The 22,500-nt window shown below is 39.5% G+C and overlaps 2 protein-coding genes across 2 annotated transcripts in view; both read right to left on the bottom strand.

Annotated features, from left to right (window-relative positions):
• LOC135102228 (lariat debranching enzyme B-like) overlaps window positions 1-12,152 on the bottom strand; it is a 15,813-nt gene extending 3,661 nt beyond the window's left edge. The window contains exons 1-6 of the mRNA XM_064007096.1: window positions 11,911-12,152; window positions 5,126-5,337; window positions 4,140-4,431; window positions 3,376-3,600; window positions 1,278-1,492; window positions 1-331 (exon numbers count right to left, since the gene is read on the bottom strand). The exon at window positions 1-331 is cut by the window's left edge and continues 12 nt beyond it. Of these exons, the coding sequence (XP_063863166.1) occupies window positions 1-331; window positions 1,278-1,492; window positions 3,376-3,600; window positions 4,140-4,431; window positions 5,126-5,322 (1,260 nt within the window). The 5' untranslated portion in view covers window positions 5,323-5,337; window positions 11,911-12,152. The remainder of the gene's footprint in view (window positions 332-1,277; window positions 1,493-3,375; window positions 3,601-4,139; window positions 4,432-5,125; window positions 5,338-11,910) is intronic.
• Window positions 12,153-15,076: 2,924 nt separating this feature from the next.
• LOC135101782 (cyclin-dependent kinase 4-like) overlaps window positions 15,077-22,500 on the bottom strand; it is a gene marked incomplete at its 5' end in the record, with an annotated part of 9,843 nt that continues 2,419 nt past the window's right edge. Inside the window, 3 exon segments of the mRNA XM_064006076.1 lie at window positions 15,077-21,370; window positions 21,695-21,830; window positions 22,281-22,441. Coding sequence (XP_063862146.1) covers window positions 20,861-21,370; window positions 21,695-21,830; window positions 22,281-22,441 — 807 coding nt within the window.

Below are 22,500 nucleotides of genomic sequence, written 5' to 3' on the forward strand. Positions count from 1 at the left end.
AGTGGACAGCTTGGAGGTTTCCATGGTGATGTTAAGTTCTGACTCACTAATTGTGGGAGACATGACCTGGCTGACTCTAGGAGAGGCGAGGGTCCTCTGCTTATTGCCAAGTAGAAGGGAAAGTGGATCATCAATGCCCAGCCTCTCACACAGCACCGTGGTCTGTGGGTTGAGCAGTGGCCGAGGCATCTGCACCAGGTCCATCCTCGGCTTGCCCCGTGCCTCCTGGTAGGACTCAGCTGTCGCGGTGAAGCTGAGGGGTATCCTCATGTTACCATCCATCTTCTGCACAGTTTCTGCAATTTCCTCTTGGGACGGTGTAAACTGATATCTGCAAGGATGGTAAGGAATCCATCACACCTTGAGACTCGTACTGACAGAGACTAGAGAGAAGCAGTGAAATGTAAGAATTAGGGTTCTTTTGACTGCACTACTTCTATAGGGTAACTAATACTAAGTATTACAGACTATAGCAGGAAACACCTTAGAAAGGAGCTGATAAGGAAACGTTAACTCTACAACCTCTCCAGCCAAGTGGAAGAATTTGAGAAAGAAAGAAAGAGAAGACGCCCCCTTTCCCAGTCTGTTGGATGTGATGAAGTGGAGAGAGAGAGAGAGAGAGAGAGAGAGAGAGAGAGAGAGAGAGAGAGAGAGAGAGAGAGAGAGAGAGAGAGAGAGAGAGAGAGAGAGAGAGAGAGAGAGAGAGAGAGAGAGAGAGAGAGAGAGAGAGAGAGAGAGAGAGAGAGAGAGGAGAGAGAGAGAGAGAGAGAGAGAGAGAGAGAGAGAGAGAGAGAGAGAGAGAGAGAAAAAAAAAAGATGGCAGATCATGCTGAGTGCCAATGAAGAAAAGATGAAGTAAATGATGATGGTTATGGTAACTCATGGTGATGATGAGAATGGGCATGATCTATATGTCTGCACAACAATGCAGGTAAGAACCATATAGCTGAAGAAATTTTCCAGTACATAAGTACTCTCCTTTGTGTAAAAATATGATGTATACTTGAATTTTTTAAATGTTACGAGTCACAGATTAAAAACAGAAATGATATGCTGCTTTTCAACACAATGGCTTTAAGAGGATAAGAGACAACAATTGCATGCTGCTAGACATCAAACCAACAACCATGGGATTGAACCACCAGGATCTTCTAGGATTCTTGGCAAAGCAGGATGTTGCTTTAAAGAACTATACGTAATGTTACACCAGAAAACCACTGATTACATACTGGCTACTTCAACAAGGGTGAAGTGTTCCAGTACCAGCGTAAAGTTACCTCTCAGAACTGCCTGGGCCTGGCATGTAGACTGTCTTGTCACTAACAGAGAGAAGGTGGTTGGTAAGACGGAGGATTGTCAGCCATTCTGCATCATAACTTAGCTCAAGTGGCTCGGTGCTTGGAACCTCAATCACCTGGAGGAAGTCTCGCCGAGGGAGGCACTTGTCAAGTGCTAAGAATTTTGTGACCTTGATACTCTGAGTATTTTCATCCTGTATTAGAGAAGTAAATAAAGACTGACAATGACACTGAAGGCAAACAAGTCTGATGGGGATAAATTCAATTCTCATTATTAATCTCTGTGGATGTGAAATAATTATATAAGGATAACCACATAAATTCTTAGGCACTTTTTTTTTTTTTTTAACTAATAGTTTATGACTGAAGTGCATTAGGTCCTCACAACTACTTGGATTATTATGGTCACACAGTCAAGCAAAGGATGAGCAAAGCTTTACAAAATGTACAAGAACCACACTACTGCGGCTCAGGCCAGGGTGTGGCCAGTCCAGCCACCTCCCTCAAACAGCAGGACACACCAAAAATAAGCATGACCTTACTCCTTTGGGGAACAGGAAATCCTTTACTAACACTTGACTAACTCCATCAGGCTACTCACTACCAATTCAGAGGACAGTGAGAGAGAAGTCACTAGCTAAAATAACTAGTTATTATATGCCCTACAATTCTTCCATGTGTTAAAAGAATGGCAAAGGTATTAACTTAAGTCACGTAGCATATGAGAAAATTATTAACTGCAAAACTATATACTAAATTCTCAGGTAACTGGCACCTGGGCATCTGGTATTCTAAAGAAATCATCACAACTAAAAAATATTTGTAAAAATAAGAGAGTAAACCACAGTTAATAAAGCCTCTCTTGTTAGGTAAGGATGCACAGTACTATCCCTGCCCAGTGGCTCTTAAGACATCAAATGTTTCTTTCCTTTCTTGGTTTGATCACAATTCCCAATGGCAAATCAATATCTTTTTCTGACAAGTGAAACAGACTTTTATGAAAGCATGGATATGAAGTAAAAATGAGTTAGTGAAGGAATAAACATCACATTGAAAGTCTGCTCATACTGAGATCATTTTTCAACAAATTATATAATGGCAACAGCCTCATGAGCAAAGTAATAACCAAGCAAGTGTAAAGTTCAGACATCTAACATTCTACAACTCCAACAAGTGCCAGTTAGCTGTGAGTTACTGTAACCAAAGGTGGAGAACTGCTGAGACATGTACAATTAATTATATAAATCTGGAGGGCTCTGGCAGAACGTAATTTGATGAAACACCTAATCAGTATATTAATGTGATGGACCTGTCTAAGAGGATGACATTGCAATGATTCTAAGGTTTGATCCAACTCCCAGAGATCAAACACAATGTTCAATATCTCCCATAAGCAGATCAAGCACTACAGTTGGAAGTCTATTTCCATAATGTGTGCTACAGTGGTAAAAGTATAAATCAGTAAAAATCAAAAGGTAACACAAGGCGTGAAGCAAAGTTTGTACTGCACTATACAAGGCAAATGGAGGAGTAAAACAAAACAAATACTGTGTAAGCATCGTGCAAATCCAGACGGGGACAGGAGGCCCCTGAAACGAGGGTCCTTGCCTACTTCATCACTTCGTCACCGTTTAGCTTTTTTTTTTTTTTTTTTTTTACATCCTTCTCGGGGATACTGTTCTTTAAAAAAAGTGTGGCTAAGCCACACATGGTAGAAGTAGCCAGAAAAAAAGTCTGAAGTAATAAAAATTGATATATGTAATAAGTACTGACAAACAATATCTTAATGTAGAATGTGTAATGATAAGTGACCTCACTAATGTCACACCTTGGATAACATTTTGGATATCATTCAATTCATAGAGGCAAAGATGGATTGAAAGACAGTAGATAGATGGACAGAGAGATAATACAGACAGACCATAAGAGATATCAGAATATCAAGAATGACTTCAATGTATCAAGCTTCACCAAATATTCAGGCATTTATCACTATATGCACTAGTACAACATGAACCTCAGGTGCCACAGCACTGAGTAATGAGGCAGCATGTCGACGCTGCCACTGGAGGCCCACCTTGTGCTGCAGGACGGCAGGGAACCTCACATGGAGGTGGCCAGAGAACCAATACTTTGGCCGCAAATTTTTCAGCACCTCCTCAGCGGCACGGGAACCCAGAGTGTTGTTCTCTATCTCAGAGCGGAAGTGCTTCTTGAGTCGCATGAGTCTCTCCTTGGGCCCATGGTGGTAGATGCCACGCGGCCAGTCATGGCTCATGAACACGTCATGGTCACCAGAGAGCTGTGCAGGATAGAGGGGTATTTTATACAGCTGCTGAATATGTGATGTGCTACAATTACCACATCAATTTCCTATTAATTTAGTTATTAGAAGCTCAGAGAATGAAGGCAAGGCTTAAAACAAATGCATTAACAAAATGCTTGTCTACTGATTATAAAAACTGAGACTTTTACAAAAACTCTGACTTACAATAAATCTATCAGCCTATCACATGAGATGTAACTTCTGACTAGGTGTATCTGAAAATCCATGAATACACTGTATGGTATTTTAATTATTATATTTATTTACTAGGTATGTCATTTCAAACCAAAGAAAAAACAGTGAGCATTGATATACCCGGTGCATTAATGAAAACACATAAAAAAAATTATTAAAATCAAATAAAAATCAGTAAAAACATATCAACTTGAGAAAAATAAATAAATAAACAGCTTGAGCAGCAAAGTGTCTACAACAGATATCAACAAACAAACGCTAGTATGTACTGACAACAACACAAGAGTGGGCAACCCCTCACGAGGCAGCATTGACCTCACCTGCTTCAGCCTAAAGACCTCAAGGTTTCGCACATGATAAACACTGCGTATTGAATCGTCGGAATAAGGTGTCTTTTCATAGTGGCCCTTGAGGTAGTCTGGGCCCTTATATATCCCTGACAGGCCCCCAATGCGCAGCCCTCCATATCTGACCACTCCGGCATACCCCATGTAGTAAATGTTAGGGGCCACCCACCCACCATAGGGAAGCTCCTGCAGGTAGTTGGAGGCTTCGTGGTTGCCTCCGATGAAAATGGTCAAGACAGGGGCTTTCTTCTCACCTGAATGGTACCTGGGAGTTGCAACAAGAGGGTTGGGTCAGTCTTATCCAGGAGGCAAGGTGCAGATGTGTTTTTATAGTATGTGAAGGATGGGAAGGAAGAATGGCTCAAGGATTAGTCATAAAAGTATGGGATTCAGAATGGACAAGGTGTTGGCAATATTAAAACCAAGATGAGATACATAGGTAATGTCTGGTGTACATATTATGGTGTGCACTGTAGTGTAAACTTCAAGGCAGTGCACAGTGTTGAAAAATTGTCATGTCTACTCCAAGGCAGTGTGAGGTGTTGAGGGTGTATGTGAAGGTCAGGTTGTGGGCCATTTCTTGAGTGTTGGGCAGAGACAAGTCCTCACTGGAAGCAATCCATATCCTCCTGCATGTTTAGGCTCAGCACAGCAAACTAGTCTAACCTGGCCAAACACCCAACAGGGAGTGTGACCCCAAGATGGGTTTTTCAAAACCAAGCAACACTGCACAATGTGAATGGATCTTATGGATGGTTATGGTAAAGAGAAAAAAACTGAAGGAGTGGGGAGGAGAGTGCACAATACATAGTGAGGATCTGATTCTGAAATCCAGTTTTGCAATATGATAATGATATTACCCGGAAATACCAATGAGTAATTTTCAATATGCAAATGTCAACATACACATCTACATCAATCCCTTTCAGCAAGACAGTTCAAGCAAATATGCTCCTCACCTGTAGAAATCATGCATACTCATATACTTGATTGGACAAGCCATGCATTTGAGGTCCTGTTCATTGCGCACGGACTGGAAGTCTCCACAACACAGCAGGAGGTCCACCTTGAAGCCGTGCATCTGCTCCAACCGCTGGATCACATTATAGATGGTGTCTAGTTCCCCATGAGAACATCCTTCAACAGCAATATGCATCCTGTCGGCTCGCTCCTAGGTAAATACAAGGCAAAGTGTTGTTTTAATGAAGCACTTATACAATAACTTCAAATTGCCAGTGACATTGAATGAAGCAAAATATAAAAAATTTGCCCAATAGGGAAAGAGTTAACAATTTGATGAGCTATCTCTACAGGATCCTTCTGAGAATGCTTTCATATAACAATGAAACATAGTATTTCTGCATAGAGGTTAAATCTGCGTAGAGGTTAAATCTTAAACTCTCATTATCAACACTATTACTAACTCCCAACATGTGACACAAGAGGTTCAAAATACTCCAAAATAAAACAGTACACAGCCATTGTCCTGTGTATTGTAACAAACTGCAGTTATGCTAGTCCATTTTCTGCTGTTCATAATGACTGAGTCACAAGCTGACTTGATCACTAAATAATACCACTCATCCATCAGTCAAAACCCACACACCATCCTCACCCAAAAGTCGCAAGTATATTTTACTCACCATTGCAAATAAATAAATTACAAGGTAAAAATTATTTCTCACTCGTCAGTGCCAATGAAAAATATTGGCTAGTTTTTAAAGTCAATAAGCTGAATTAATTTATGAACTGTATATATGATCAACTGGGGTGTTCATAATGGCCTGAGTTGCCAGTGATTATTGGCTGCTTTCATATAGGACTCAGTATATCCTCTCACAGTTCTTTGGAGATGCACATTCTAAAATTGCCTCTTGTGATATATCTTGATGTACTGTGCCTATATGCTACAAAACATTAATCCTTAGTGTTTATGCTAACAACATTCACAGGATCTGGTGATGCACATTCTAATCCTTAGTGTTTATGCTAACAACATTCACAGGATCTGGTGATGCACATTCTATAGAACAGTTATTATAAGCTAAATACTTGAAACTAGGCTCTCAGTGTTTTCTTATTTATTTCTAGTCTCCTGTTGCATATTTAATTTGAAACATTTTCTACTGGTTTTCACAGGGACTACTGTTTCATCTGATGAATTCCAAAGAGAATCAAATAAGTATTATTCATGACTTCCAGGATACTGTGATGGCCAAAACCACGTCAAGATGAAAGGACTGACCCATATCAGACACACCAACTTCTTCAAAACACCCAAAAACTCCAAGGCGGGAGATACAAGTTTGCAGTGTTGACATGAAACCCTTTCTTTCATATGTGCCAGGATCTATAAAGCTGTATGCTAACAAGAAGAAAAAAACAACATTCATCTGAAGATGATGCTACCTACATCCCAAAATTGAGATGATGTTAGTAGTATTTAGCTAATTTTGCCACATTTCTTGCTCTTTACTTGATGATGGCGCTAAAAATTTTCTTAATATTTCTTCAGCTGATTTAAGAACATAAGAAGGGAAGCTGCAAGAAGCCATCACACCTACACATGGCAGTCCCTGTATGAAATATACCTACCTATTTCCACAATCATCCCCATCTATAAATCTGTCTAATCTTCTCTTAAAGCTCCCCAAAGACTCAGCACTAACAACTTGATTACTGAGTCTGTTCCATTCATCTACTACTCTACGGACTCAGTAATCAAGTTGTCAGTACTGAGTCATTGGAGAGCTTTAAGAGAAGATTAGATTTGATAGTACATAAATGATGTATAGGTTTTTTCCAGCATACCAATTTTTTATAGTGAATCTGGCAGTTTTTCTAGGCCATTGCAAATGTCCCAATTAATAAAAATACTGTAATTTTCTTTACATACAAACAAATATGTTTTAATTTTTAATTCAACTCTGGCAATAATAAATAACTTGCAAGGTGAATAATTATTTGTAATTTTCCTGTGGGTAATAAAATATTTTCCTGGATGATGTTTTTTTTTTTTTTTTTTTCAAGTACATAGTTGCCAGTGCCTGGTGTATGGTGAAATAAACTGTAAACCTCCGACCAGCCACCACACAGATCTGAGGCAGGAGTGCAGCATTCCACAGGTATGTACCCAGAGCATGTATTGTTAGCACCAGGAATGGAAATGTAATTCTTAGCCACACAAGTAGCTACACAGTAGAACTAGACAGTAATATGTCTGCACACATGGAGTCTGAAACACAATAACCTCTTAAAGAAGGAATGTAGTATGTATACGGTGTCTCCTTTGTTTTTGGAACTGTTATGCTTTAACTCATACAGTGTTTAGTACATACCTCTTAGGGAAGTGTTTAGTACACATATATATATATATACAATTTCATTTTTGAGCCATCTTATTGCCTTCAATTTTGTTTATACGTACAAGACTTGTCACTAACAGTAACAAAGAATATTTTGACAAGTCAGGAGTGAATGTTTTCATACACATTGCACTTGGAGTTATTATACACAGAATACTTTTGTAGGAACTGAAACATATTTAGGGATTATTATTATTTTTTTTTAAAGCCTATGTCAACATGCTATACATGATAAAGAAGTGGCCCACAAAGGATATCTGAACCTTCCACCAACAGAATCTCATGTGCTTTATATTTCTGCTCGGAACCATACCAAGTCTGTTTTCCAACTAGTCAAAAACTCCTTCATTAATAGAAAGTGTCAGAATCTTTCAAGATCTAACTCCCCTTGAGACTTCTAGCACCTAACCAAAAACATCTCCAATAACTTTGCTTCTTCATCTTTCCCTCCTTTATTTCAACCTGATGGCACCACTGCCATCTGATCTGTTTCTAAAGTTGAACTCTTTGCTCAAACCTTTGCTAAAAACTCTACCTAGGATGATTCAGGACTTGATCCTCCCTCCCCTCCACCCTCTGACTACTTCATGCTGCCCTTTAAAATGCTTCATAATGATGTTTTCCATGACCTCAAATGGCATAAACCCTTGGAAGGCTTATGGACCTGATGGGGTCCCTCCTTTTGTTCTCTGAAACTGTGCCTCCATGTTTGCACCTTGCCTAGTCAAACTCTTTCAACTCTGTCCATCAACATCTACATTTCCTTCTTGCTGGAAGTTTACCTACATTCAGCCTGTTCCTAAAAAGGGTGACCATTCTAATCCCTCAAATTACTGTCCTATTGCTTTAATCTCCAGCCTATCTAAAGATTTTTAATCTATCCTCAACAGGAAAATTCCTCATCATCTATCACTTTACAACCTTCTATCTGATCACCAGTATGGGTTCCATCAAGGCCGCTATACTGGTGATCTTCTGGCTTTTCTTACTGAGTCTTGGTCATCCTCTTTTAGAAATTTTGGTGAAATTTTTTGTTTTTGCCTTAGACATATCAAAAGCTTTTGATAAAGTCAGGCACAAAGCTTTGATTTCCAAACTACCCTCCTACAGTTTCTATCCTTCTCTCTATAACTTCATCTCAAGTTTCCTTTCTGACCATTATATTGCTGCTGTGGTAGACAGTCACTGTTCTCCAAAATCTATTAATAGTGGTTCTGTCCAGTCACCCACTCTTTTCCTATTATTCATCAATAATCTTCTACACCAGATTTCATGTCCTATCCACTCCTATGATGATGATACCACCCTGCAATTTTTCCAAATCTTTTCATCAACATCCAACCCTTCAGACCCTTCAGGAAGTAAACAGTTCATGCAAGACACAGAACCCCTGACTTCTTATCTCTCTAAAATTTCTGATTGGGGCAGAACAAACTTAGTATTGTTCAGTGCCTCAAAAACACAATTCCTCCATCTATCAACTCGACACAACCTTCCAGACAACTATCCACTCTTCTTTAATGACACTCAACTGTCCCTCTCTTCTGTACTGAACATCCTCAGTCTGTCCTTTACTTATAATCTAAACTGGAAATTTCACATCTCATCTCTAGCTAAAACAGCTTCTATGAAGTTGGCCATTCCGAGTCATCTCCGCCAGTTTTTCTCACCCCCCCCCGAAGCTGCTAACTCCATACAGGGGCTTTAACCATCCATGTATGAAGTATGCTTCTTATGTGTGGGAGGGAGAGGGGTTCCACTCATATCATTCTTTTAGACAGGATGGAATCAAAAGCTTTTCATCTTTTCAACTCCTCTCCTCTAACTGACTGTCTTCAGCCTCTTTCTTATTGCTGCAATGTCACATTTGCTATCTTCTACTACTATTTTTATGACAATTGCTCTTTTGATCTTGCTAACTGCATGCCTCCCATCCTCCCACAGCCTCACTGCACAAGACTTTCTTCTTTCTCTCATCCTTATTCTGTACACCTCTCTAAAGCTAGAGTTAACCAACTCAATCATTCATTCCTTTCTCCGGTACACTCTGGAACTCCCCTGCCTACTTCTGTATTTTCATCTTCTTATGACTTGAACTCTTCCAAGAGGGAGGTTTCAAGATACTTATCCTGCATTCTCTGACTAGCACTTTTGACTCTGTTTTGGGGCAGGCACCCCAGTGGGCCCTTTTTTTTTTTTTTGCTGAAATTTTCTCGCCACACTGACATTGTTGCGGAGTTGGCTACATAGGATGGGCTGCTGTGTTTCCAAAAAAATCAACACATATAAAAGGTAAGTTACTTTCTCCTAGGAAGTTACTTCTCAAATCTATAAGAAATAAGATACGAGACTTCAGAGTAAACGGAAAGGAAAACTGAAAGTCGTAAAATTCAGAGTACAGTGAAACCTCGGTTACTGAACACCTCACTTTCCAAACAAATTGATTTTCGAACAAAATTTTGAACTCATTATTGCTTTGGTTGCAGTACCATAATTCGGTTCTAGAACAATTCCTTCATTTCTAGAGTTAAAAGACATAGCAAAAGCTGCCATTTATTACTAATTTATAGTTTCTATAAATATTTACTTCGTTTTTATATATTTAGGGGAGAGACACAGAATGTAAGGCAGTAATTCAATCTTTGAAATAAGGTAAGTGTGATCCTGGTGAAAAGCCTCGATGTAAAAAGTTTTCAGTGCTCAGGAGTAATCCTGAACCACCTGTGGCTCTCTCGATCACTCATAATGCCATCACTACTGCACAACTGCATTTTTCCCAGCAGCAAGATATCCAAGTGCTATGATTACCTTCATTTTAACAGTAAGTGGATTGTTTTTCTCTGTGTCCAGAGGTTAGGCTTCCCTCACTAGATCGGTGACAAAGAAAATACCTGCACAGTCTAAACAGTATCTTCTGATGAGTTCTGTGTCACTAAGTTCATTCAATACATCTTTTCTGGGTAAATAATTTGAGCTGGAAATGTTCTGAAGCAGCCATCTTGGCGGTGAGAGCATCTGTCATAAGCTGCTAAGACAGGTTAAACTGGTGACTGGGAACAGATTAATCCATTTTACATTGATTCCTATCGGGAAAATAGCTTTTGAACATTTTGGATTTTAAACAGCATTCAGGAACAAATTAAGTTCTACACCCAAGGTTCCACTGTATTCTCTTTACTTTGAGAACTGCAGGTGTAGTAGCCACAGCCTTGAGACAAGGGATGTTGCCATATGCAAATCCAACTTTTTTATTGAATGTGCAATTGTTGTTAATTTATAGGTATTTGTAATGTGAAGAAATACTTATTTATTACACACACTATAGGGTTGTAGAAAGTGTATGTAAAGGTGAGAATAAAAGCTTTAAAAATATAGAAATAAAATTTTGCATCCGTAGTCTGATATTGTGAGCTCTGAGAAGGGAAAAAAATCCAAGAATCAAAATCGTATGGTAGCCACACTTTCATTCATGGCATGGGAATTATATATATATATATATATATATATATATATATATATATATATATATATATATATATATATATATATATATATATATATCACATGATTTGTTATATTTTTCTCATTTTACAGTGTAAATAAAAAATATATAAAAAATGCAACCTGACAAAACACCTATTTCTGAGAAAGCACAATACTGTATGGGTTAAATCACTCCTTAGGTCACTCTCTTCTATCTTCCTTTCTCCCTCAATGATTCTGTTTCTTACTTTCCAAGAATGTTTCCCTATGGTTCAATAATGTAATGTCATTGCCTTTGTCTCCTGTCAGTTCCAGTACTGTTTTAATTGATGTCTTTTCCGTTTTTCTCATGCCCAGTTCCTTTAACCAAAATGATACTAGGTATCTATACCTTTCTCTTGCCTTTGTATACCATGAGCACTCTATTAAGAAAAATAATCCATTGCTGTTTTTCCTCACCACATGATTTATATGTTGTTCCTATACCTAATACTTGCTTACCTAGTGACTGTTTAGGAGCCAACGGAGTCAATGCTCAAAGGGACTGACCAACATACCATTCATTGATTTAGATAGACTAGATATTGTCACTTGATTACCATGTCTGTCTCTTCCATTTACCTACATTGTCCCACTTTTAGCCTTGAATATTAACTTGCTTCTCTAACTTTTAGCCTTGAATAATAACTTGCCTCCCTAATCACCTTGAATAATGGCGAGACACACAAAATAAAAATGAACGATCACTCAATTACTACTTACATCTTTTTGATATACCTAAACCGTCCCACTCACCCTTGAATAGTACCCTGCATTCCTATTCCCCTTGAATACTGACAAAACACACATATAGACACAGAAGCTGATAAAAAATACCAACAGAAGAAGCATCTCACCTCATGTAGCTCCTCGACAGGTTGGTCCTCGCCACTTCAACTCTCGTCACGCTCTTTTATCTCTCTCCCGGCCACTTCACACCTAAGCCACTTAATCCTCGATACTCACTGTCACTTACTCTTACTTCACCACGCACCGGTACACTGTAAATATGATGTAAATTGTGATAAATCCTCCGCACTATACTAGTCTCGCCGGACAGTGTTGTTTACGCCGACTATCCGCGTTCGAGTGCGCCAAAAGTTTACATTAAAGAACTTGCAAACTTTTAAAGACTTCAATGTACTTTTTATATCTTAAAATCGACGAAAAATATATAGATAATGGTAATCTATCGTAAATGCTGGAAACTGCAATTATTATACAACAATTAGCGGTATGAGGAAAACAAAATAGCTGCCTTAAAGCGCAATTTTAGTATCGTCAGTTTTGTGTGCATGTATTTTTATGTTGTAGTTATTATTCTAATGTAAAATGGCAAACAGAACATAACTCTCTCTCTCTCTCTCTCTCTCTCTCTCTCTCTCTCTCTCTCTCTCTCTCTCTCTCTCTCTCTCTCTCTCTCATTAATTTATCACCATTCATTCTGAAGTCCTCAAATTGTACTAGTACAAATTTAATTTTGTACCACCACCACCATCATCAACCTCCATGTTTTCACTTCCACGACAAAACCTCTTTCATGGAATAACGGAAATATGAACAACTGTATGTTTCCGCCTTTCTCATCTGGCGGGCTTTTATCCTATGGCCACATCGTTCACAGTAGCCTATTTAGTCACGTACAGTATGTTATGTATATACTCCACGTAGAATATTCACTGATGGTGCTGAAATTTATTTTTAAATCTATTCTAACTCTGTTGTCGAGCTTCTGAATGACTAGACTTCACGGACAATAGTTTCAGTTTCATAAATGTTATCTAAAAATGAGGCAGGAATGAAGTGGTTCTCAAGGAGGGTGGTAGATGTTTGGAATTCACTTGTGGGGGCGCCGCCATCAACATGTTGTAAAGGAATAGTTGACTGATGAAGTGATCGCAGGATATTAATTGAAGTACACCATATATACGTATTTCACTATATTCAAAATGTCCTGATATTATCTATAAAAAAAAAAAAATACATTGATAAAGATGACTTACCCAGCAGAAATTGCGATGTAAGCCCACTCTGCAGTACGTATTGGCCGGTGTAACTCGCCGACGCGAAATATACATAGTGGCACAGACTCGATTATAAGGTTATTTATATAATTTCTGGAAAAAAAAACTTTGTTCCATTTATGCTATGGAAATTGTAAATTGTAAATTGAGATATGAGTGTCCTACATCCTTCCTCTCCCCTTTTCCACCCCTTCTCTCTCTCTCTCTCTCTCTCTCTCTCTCTCTCTCTCTCTCTCTCTCTCTCTGTATTATTTTTTTTTCTGTTCTTTGTTTATTTTCTACCTCTTACTGGCTCAGGGAGAAAACACCGTGTTGTAATTAACGGAAGAGTCAGATTGACATAATGTAAATAGCATCGTTCCTGAAAACTCTGTATTAGGGCCATTACTTTTTATAATATACATAAAATGATAAAAATGAAGGAATTAATTGTAAAACAAGTAAATTCGCATACGACACCAAAATAATAAGTAAAGTAACGTCAACATCACAATGGCAGGAACTATACTGAGACCTTAATAAATTAGCAGGCTGGGCAGAAAATGGCAGATGCGATTCAGTATAGAAAAGTGTAAAGTTCTCCATATCGGGAGCAACAACGTTCATGCGAGATATGAAATTGATAATACCTCTGTTAAGCTCTGAAAAAAAGAAGGATATTTTAGTGTTGTAGTGTTGAAAGATAATAAAAAAAAGTCAGCATTGCACAAAAATAGTATAGACATCAAATAAATTAGTAGATCTCTTTGGAAATAAATAAATAAATAAACAAATCAGAAAAAAATATACTTGTCTTATATAACCCACTCGTGTACCCACATCCTAGAATACTGTGTGCAGTTCTGGTCACCGTATTACAAAACAGACATTGACAAACCAGAAAAAAAAGATAAAATAAATAAATAAATAAACAGAATACAGCGTAGAGTTACTAAAATGATTTCAAGATTGAGTAATAAACTGTATAAGGAACGACTAGATGAATTAAATCTATGTAGCCTAACGAAACGCGGAATAAGAGGAAACCTAATTGAAGTGCTTAAAATTTTTTAAAGGTTATAACAACCTTGACGCTAGTAAATATTTTATCATGGATCATCCCAACCTGACAAGAAATTGGTTGCAAGATTGCACCCAAACGCTTTAAACCCTTAGACACAAAGCATTTCTTTTTTAATTGCGTCGTTAATATCCGAAATAAACTTTCTCCTGAAATCGAAGACAGTATTCAACTGAATAATTAAAAAAATAAAATAGACAAACATTTAAATCCTAATCCCTAACAATCTCTCTTCCTGTCCGAATAAGAATGCAAAATTACAACCTCTGTATTTACTAAAATAACTCATTTATTTTACAGAACGATTTTATTATTAATGTACTCATTTTCAGATAGGCGTATAGAATTCACCATAGGGTAAATAGAATTCCTTTCATTCTTTTTCTATTAAAATTCCATATCAGTTTTTCCATACTGCATGGTACTTTATCCACAATTTTCATGCAAGGGCAAGCTGGAAAGAGTAGTGGGTGGGGAAGAGCCTTCTGCTGTACTGTCCTGTCTCTCTGTATCTTGTAGATAGTTCGAAGTAGTTACCAAACAGCCTTGCAAAGACCTAAAGGTCTGTTGTTGTTTGGGTTTCCCTCCTTTTCCTTTGTATTCCTCATACCACCTCCACTCAGCAAGATTTTTTTTGTTTCTTTTCTTCTGTTTATTTATTATATACTTCCTCCTCTTTATCTGGCTTTCTCTTCCTCATGCCACCTCCACTCAGTAATTTTTCCCCCTCTTCTCTGTTCATTTCTTACCTCTTCATGTTTTTTTTTTTATCCCTTTAAAGACTTTTCTTCCTCTCTTTTTCTTTATTCCACATGTATTCTTGCTGGCTTCTTGCAAATTCCTTACTTTCTCACATGAAAGAATCCCCTCCATTGTCCACCAACCATTCCTTCTTCCTCCTCTGCTCTCTTCATGTACTCAGTGGGTGATATAAAACACTTTATGATTTTTTAGATTTATTTTATTGCTACATTAATGTATAAATAAAAAATACATATCTGAGACTTAAGGTAAGGTCATCAGATAGTGTAGATATGCATTGTGACTTTAAGGAGTATTTCTTAACCATGCTCAGTAAAGTAGGAGAAGGCTTACTGTAGCTAAACCTGTTTCTGATGATACAAAGTTACATGTGGTTGGTGGGTTGGAGTCCTCACCTCACCAACACACACACCTAAACATCAGGCCAGGATGCAGCTTCCCCCCTCCTGACCTGAAGGCAACATTGGTGATGGTGTGGCAGGGAAAGGTTCTCCAGGACAACTATTTAAGAAAGATTTTTGGAGTCATGCAGAATCAGTCTGTCAATAAACCAATTCGTGATGAAATTTCCACGTGCATGCTTGTGTTTTTAGGAGTGTGCATTACTGCTGTACACATGCAAGAGTGATGTATACATATAAATAAATGCTGGATGAAATTCACTTCACATTCTCTTAAAAAAATATATACACAAAACACATCTCATTTATCATCATCAGAGGAATCAAATCGTAACAATAAAATGACGTGACAGACATTCATATCAAATAGGTACTACTAATTGTACTACTACTTTATGTTGGAACACTAATTCATAAACCTTACTCTCACCAAGCGCTGGCAAGAATACACCTAGACGTAATTAGTTTCGAGGAGAGTGGCACACAGGCATGGCCACTTTGCCAGGAAATATTGATTTACGACACTAAATGCGATGGAAGGCACCTTAATCGTCTTGATAACTTGGGTGAAGTTATGGATTTTTGTGGTTTGTTGGGAGGTTATGAGGGTCAAAAGGAAACTGTTTGCTTAAAAAGGCCTCAACAAAAGGCATAGGAATGGTTTAGTCATAGGCTGGAGTGAAGACATGATTAAATGCTTGTAGAAAGATTACAGTATAGAGAAGTAAGAGATTAAGGAAGTTAAAACGCCACAATAAATGGCATAGTTTGACTGGCAGATGACATACAAAATACAGAGTATGTAATACTGACAGCCGTGGCTGCATTGCAAGCTATTAGGCTACTTTAATGGTGATCACAGATTAGGATGAAATAGGAAACCACAGTGTAAGTATTATTAGGTAGTGTGATACCAGGAGTGAAGGATAAACCCTCCCAAACCACACAGACACACACACACTCATCAAAAAATGATATTAAAAAAAATACAGTTACAATGTGTAATATGTAGTACTACAAAGTGATGTCTTTGTTGAAGTAGTCAAAATATTTAGTGTTATAATGTCAAACACAATGTGGCACCTTTTTGTACATGTTAGTTACAGTGCAAGGAATGGGCATGAGATTATATTGTACCAAAATAATAATACATAGATTTGCATAAATGCCCATGTGTGGGGAGCACGGCCCAGGCTTGCCGTGCGGCGGAGCTCCTGATGGCAGCAGCAGCACGACAGCCAGGGCTCTGCACGTCCTGTCATTGTTTGGTTAGCAGTGAAGGTTATTGAGGAAAGCCCATTAGTTTCACACAAGTCCTCTATATAATATGAAAAAATATATTTATAGAAATTTAGTCTGAACAAATATTAGTAAAATAGTAATTCTTTCATGGAATAATGAAACCTTGGATGAAATGAGAAATGGAAGACCAGAAGATGAGATTACGTCTTCTGTGAAAGGTAAGTGATAAATCTCAATGCAGAGTACAGGAGAAGGAGAAAAGGAGTATAAATATAAAACATGGAGCAAACAGAGGGAGGCAGACAGTCCATCCGTGTCTCCTCTGTGGCAGCACTGGCCACTGGGGAGACAATGACAGATCTCACATTTGTAAATGCACCATGACACTCACTTGTGTCTCTTGTAATTTCTTCTTTCCAGTGTGACTAAGAAGTAGTTCTCACTACTTTCTTAAGCTGACCAAGATAATAATAATAAAAAAAGATCTTGTGGCAAATTGAGTCCCTTAACTACGTGCCACATATCTATACCTTGTAAAGTTTTGAACTGGAAAAATATACATGTTCTTCTCTTCATCCTTAAATTCCCTGAAAAAAAGAAAAGTGTGAAGTCTTAATTCTTTGACAAGAAAACCTCAACATTGGAAAACTGTTGCTGGGTAGCCCATCCAGACCAACGTGATCCTGCACCACCAGTCGGCACAACTCTCCCGGCACTCCACCCTGCCATGCCAGCCACCTGCGGACCAACACTGCCACTGAGGTCACCATGTCTCTGCAGGACTGATGCGTCCTGGGTGGTGGACAAGAAGACAGTTGTGCACCTGCTACTGGTCAGGGACTGTAACTTCTCTGACCCTCGGTAGCTCAGTGCCGCGGCACCGTGTATTCATGCGAGGCTGCCGAGTTACACTACCACAAGAGGAACAAAGTTCCAAAACCTATAGAACAGCCATCATACTACAGCCACAATCTCTACTATGGAATCAATGGAGTTCACTGCTCCATTCTAAAAGTGTATCACAAGGTTTGGACCCTTAAATGATGTGCACCATCACCAGGTGAACAATACTTTGTACCAAACAGTAACTTGTGGCTTCACACACTCGAGCCACAGTCTTGTCTGCACTGCTGTGTATCTGCTCACAGTACAACAGTGACATCCACAAGACACACATGACAAATGTTCTACCCAGTACAAACCCTTACATGCTTTGCTCTGTTGAGCCTTTTGATACATACAACGGTAAATGCAGAGTGGAAATGCTGTGTGTATGTTTAAACTATAGAATGATATTAAATGATTTTGTAAAACATAATCCACTACCATGTATCCTCAATTAATCAAATAATTCATATAATCCACAGTTAGAGTTTTAAGCTTTACCCTTAAGCAAAACTGTACAGGTTTACAATCATCACTGAATATGTACGAGTATAGTACCCATTATCATAAGCATTTGTCTTGTTTACAGCAGGTATAAGTAGAATACAATAACATAAAGGGTTCCTGTTAATCACTTCACTAACATAAGTGTTATTGGCTGTTAATGCTTGCTCAACTACATTAATAACTTTACTAGGAAGCTAAAACAAGTACAAGTTAGGTGAACACAAGGTACTAGAATGTGGTGGTGACTGCAGCAGAGACCTTGGTGGCTGGTATTCCCACTCACTGGTGGCTGCATTAATAATACTCTGAGGAAACGTGTGGCTGTGCTCCTAACATTAAAATATGCAGTCTATGGCAGTGGGAGAGGAATCTACTCTAAGGGTGCAATTCAGTGTAGGAAGTTCAGCATACATATAGGATTTGTTTGAGGTCAGTGGCAGACACTTAAATATGCATGAAGCACTGCTAATACACACAACAGTGCTTCCCATGCAGGACAAAAGCTGACATTTCAACCTGGTGTAATGAAGCAATAGGGAATGAATGCTTTTTAACTTCAAGGGAATGAGACACAGAGATGCATGTCACGAAAAGGATTATGTATACCACTCAAAAATGAAATTGGTCTGAATATTACGAGAACTACCCAGCATTGGCTACATCACCATCTAATGAGTGCTACTGTGAGAGCATACAACAAATGCATAAGCCATAGTGTACACGTTCTACTCTTTTTTGTCATCAACACTCTATGTGAGAAGCCAAATGAAAAGTTTAGGTGACGAGAGTTGACCAATTTTTGGCCAGCCAGTTTACAGCAAAATGTTAATGGTCTGTCTTTCTTGTTTGCTTTTTTTTTTTTATACTGATCACTTAACACCACACATCACACACACCATGATAAATAAAATATCCTACATATTCATAACTGGAATAAATAAAAAAATTCAACAAAAATCCACCTTCATCAATCAACTCTGGAAAGTGTTGATCCAGGAAGATGGACTTTCATTGCAGTCTCTAATCCGAACGAAACTTGCACTTAGTCCGTAATGACTGAGGAAAGTGGGACTATTTACGACCGACCCGGAAACTGTAGCCGGCAGCAACTCTATTCATTAGGTGTCAAGCAAGCCAGTGTTCCATGCTGAGCTGTGGGGTGTCTGTCATCCCCACAGCACCATGACTCCAAGATCACACTTAAGAGGACCATGATACATGAATAAAAAAGTAACAAAATCTGACTAAAGCAGTGTGTGCAATAACAGCCAATTGATGTTTGATACAAGGGTCTCTTGAGCAAAATATATCAAGGAAAAAGGAATTAGACTGGTTCCTGACAATCAAAAGATAATGACTGTTTGTAGAGACCATTACTGAAATAACTTGCATTAAGTAAATTTCCAAGTAGTAGAGTGAATGATAAAAATCATATGAAAACTTAACTGAATAGTTGGAAAGGTAGTACATACAGTCTGACCCAGTGAATTAAACAGTAAGATGATTATTGCTCAAGACAGTGGACGTACATACATCACAACACACATGAAATACAGTTTTGCATTACCAGCACTCCATTTGGTAAAGCAATGGCTGTGTGACCTTGAACCACATGGCTGGAACACGGCACATTCCGTTGTGATGTTGGCACAGAACAATCAACACCACACTAATAAATAGCTAGTTGGGGATCGATGAGCTCATGGGGATGAAAAGAAGCTAAATTAACTACACACGTTACTTGGAGGCAGCGGTGGCAGACTTCCCTGATATACTCGCACACATGCAGCGACTAAGGCAATACTGGCAACACTAGTAGTCCAGTCACTGCTTCTTGGTGTTACATCCTCAATTTCTTATCACTAAAATTTCCCAACGAGCTTACACATCCTGCATCACTCCCTAACAATGCATGACAACTTGATTTTCTTTCTAAGCATTCCTTTCTTGTCATGGCATGAAAACATTTACTATTATTATTAATCTTGTAAAGGCTACTCTCTCACTCTCACACATAAGTACCAATAAATACAGAGGAATTTCAGCTTAACAATTAACACATTATCAGTATTAATACTAAAGAAGCTCCTTGTGCTTGTATACACTTGTTAGTTCATTATAGGCACCATATCATTCAGCCAGATTATCAACATGTATATACTACTTGGCCACATGATGAACCATTTCCTCCTCAGCCTTCTACTACCCACTTCCCACACTCACCCTCAAGACTGCACACGCCAACAGCTAAGAGTACTGTGCTGAACCTCGACAAACATTACACTGGGTCTAGTCTCCAGTACCATTTTGTGACACGAAAAAAATACTACCTAATTCTTCTTCCCAGGAATGTTGACAAGGAATGCTCGTGGGAGACTATTATTATCTATACTGTATAAAAAAAAGTTAATGAATGCATTGCATAAACTGCTTTATTACTTAGTAAGTGCTCTGGCATGTTTCATCTGTTGAAGGGAGAAGCAAAACTACGGTGAGGAACTTTGTGTGAAGCATTACATGGAGCACAACGCCAACTGGCCGGTGCCACCCGCCGCCAGGCACCCAGGCACCACCAAGGCACAGATGGGGCACGGGAACTCTTGATAGCAGAAGATTCACTTTGATGACTTATTTCCCGCTATATAATACACTAACGACACACCCAGAAGCCTTGCGTCAAGTCCTTGCTGGTGCACGTTTTCTGAGATTTCATGTCACCCCGCACACCTTCCCCTGCTCGGCCCAGGAACACTCTCCCTTCCCTGTGGCAGCTGCTGTGTAGCACTGCCTTATGAACCCTGAATACCCCCCCCACAAGGCACAAACAGCCTAGTATTATCACTCTCACTTCCACTCATATCTTAGTCTGTCCCATGGTTATGCCCCCCCCCTCCCCCCAACCACACATAATAACCAGTGTGGTGAACTACTTGTTGGAGGAGGTGTTGCCACCAGCAGTGGTGGGGGAGGTTGAGGGAGCAGTGGTAGTGGTGACAGGCTGTGGGGCGGGGGACACTGTGGTGCTGGGGTCAGTGTTGGTGGAGGTGGTGGCGGTGGTGATGGCACGCTCAGCAACCTTGGGCTCGGGCACTCTGGATATCATGGCATTGGTGTTGGCACTGTTCCCTGCATTGGGATTGTTTTCGTCATTGGTGTTGACCTGTGCCAGCACCGAAGGATTGCTGAAGGTGGTTGTGGTGGTGGTGGTTGTGGTGGAGGAGGGGTTGGCCTGCCGGGGGTGGTGGTGATGGTGGTGGTGGTGACCTGCAGTGGTGGGGCTGCTGGTGGCGAGGGGTGCGGGGCTGAGGACCTGCTGGGTGAGTGTGGAGCGGTTGCTGGTGGCCATGATACGTGGCGTGTTCTGGTCCCGGAAATAAGGATGGCGCAGCGCCTCCACGGCAGAGATGCGGCGGCTCGGCACAAACCTCAACATTTTCTGCAAGGAGATTATGAGTTTTTCATTACCATCATTCATGTATCATGTAGATATTTATTTCATTGCTGTCATTCATATTATTGACACATCACAAAGTATACATTTTTAAGACACTTAATATGTTAAGGGAACCAAGAGATCAGATTTTTTTTCCATAATCACATTTTATCACCTCAGAACTCCTGGTGTCTTGAAAAGATTACAGAAAAGAGATTTAATAGTTTTATCAACACTGTTCATATGACTTGACATAATATTATGCACAACACATCATTTAATCTCCTGCTGTGTGGAAGACAAGATAAAGACAAAGAGTGCTATTACCTCCAGGAGATCTGAGCCATCGTCTGTGATCTCTGGCACTACGTCCCTCACAGGCTTGGCTATGTGGTTGCTGAAGTTGTTGCGGGAGAGTGAGACGTCCCTGGGCCAGTCTCTCTCATGGGGCGTCCCAATCACGCTGCAGGGAGGAGACAGGAAACATTACAAGAAGAACAAGAGAAAATGGACCATTTTATAAAACACTTCTGTGCTGCACCCTGACTATTTTTAAAAGGTTTTAGTTGAAATTGCATGGGTTTTTAAAGGTGTTTTTATGGTTCTAGTGACAGATTAACAAGATTTTTACTCTTGAAAGCCTGGCCTTTAAAGGTAGTCATGATGAGAGAGCAAAGCATTTCAGAATATGGACTAGAGAGGAAGAGAAAGAGCAACATATCTCTTGATGAACAGAAAACAAGAGAGAGAGAGAGAGAGAGAGAGAGAGAGAGAGAGAGAGAGAGAGAGAGAGAGAGAGAGAGAGAGAGAGAGAGAGAGAGAGAGAGAGAGAGAGAGAGAGAGAGAGAGAGAGAGAGAGAGAGAGAGAGAGAGAGAGAGAGAGAGAGAGAGAGAGAGAGAGTGGGTGACTTACTGGAATATTCTCTGCAGCTGGTCGCCCTCCGTGTGTCCCTCAAACATTGGCCTGCGTCGGAAGAGCTCAGCGAAGATGCAGCCGCAGGACCACACGTCGACGGGAGTGGCGTAGCTGGTGCTGAGCAGAATCTCAGGGGCACGATACCACAGCGTAACCACCTGAGGCAGAAAGGCATACCTATATAACAACATGAACTCTAACCTATGAACCTATTATT

Source organism: Scylla paramamosain, chromosome 7, assembly GCF_035594125.1.
Source record: "Scylla paramamosain isolate STU-SP2022 chromosome 7, ASM3559412v1, whole genome shotgun sequence".
NCBI classification, from domain to species: Eukaryota; Metazoa; Arthropoda; class Malacostraca; order Decapoda; family Portunidae; genus Scylla; species Scylla paramamosain.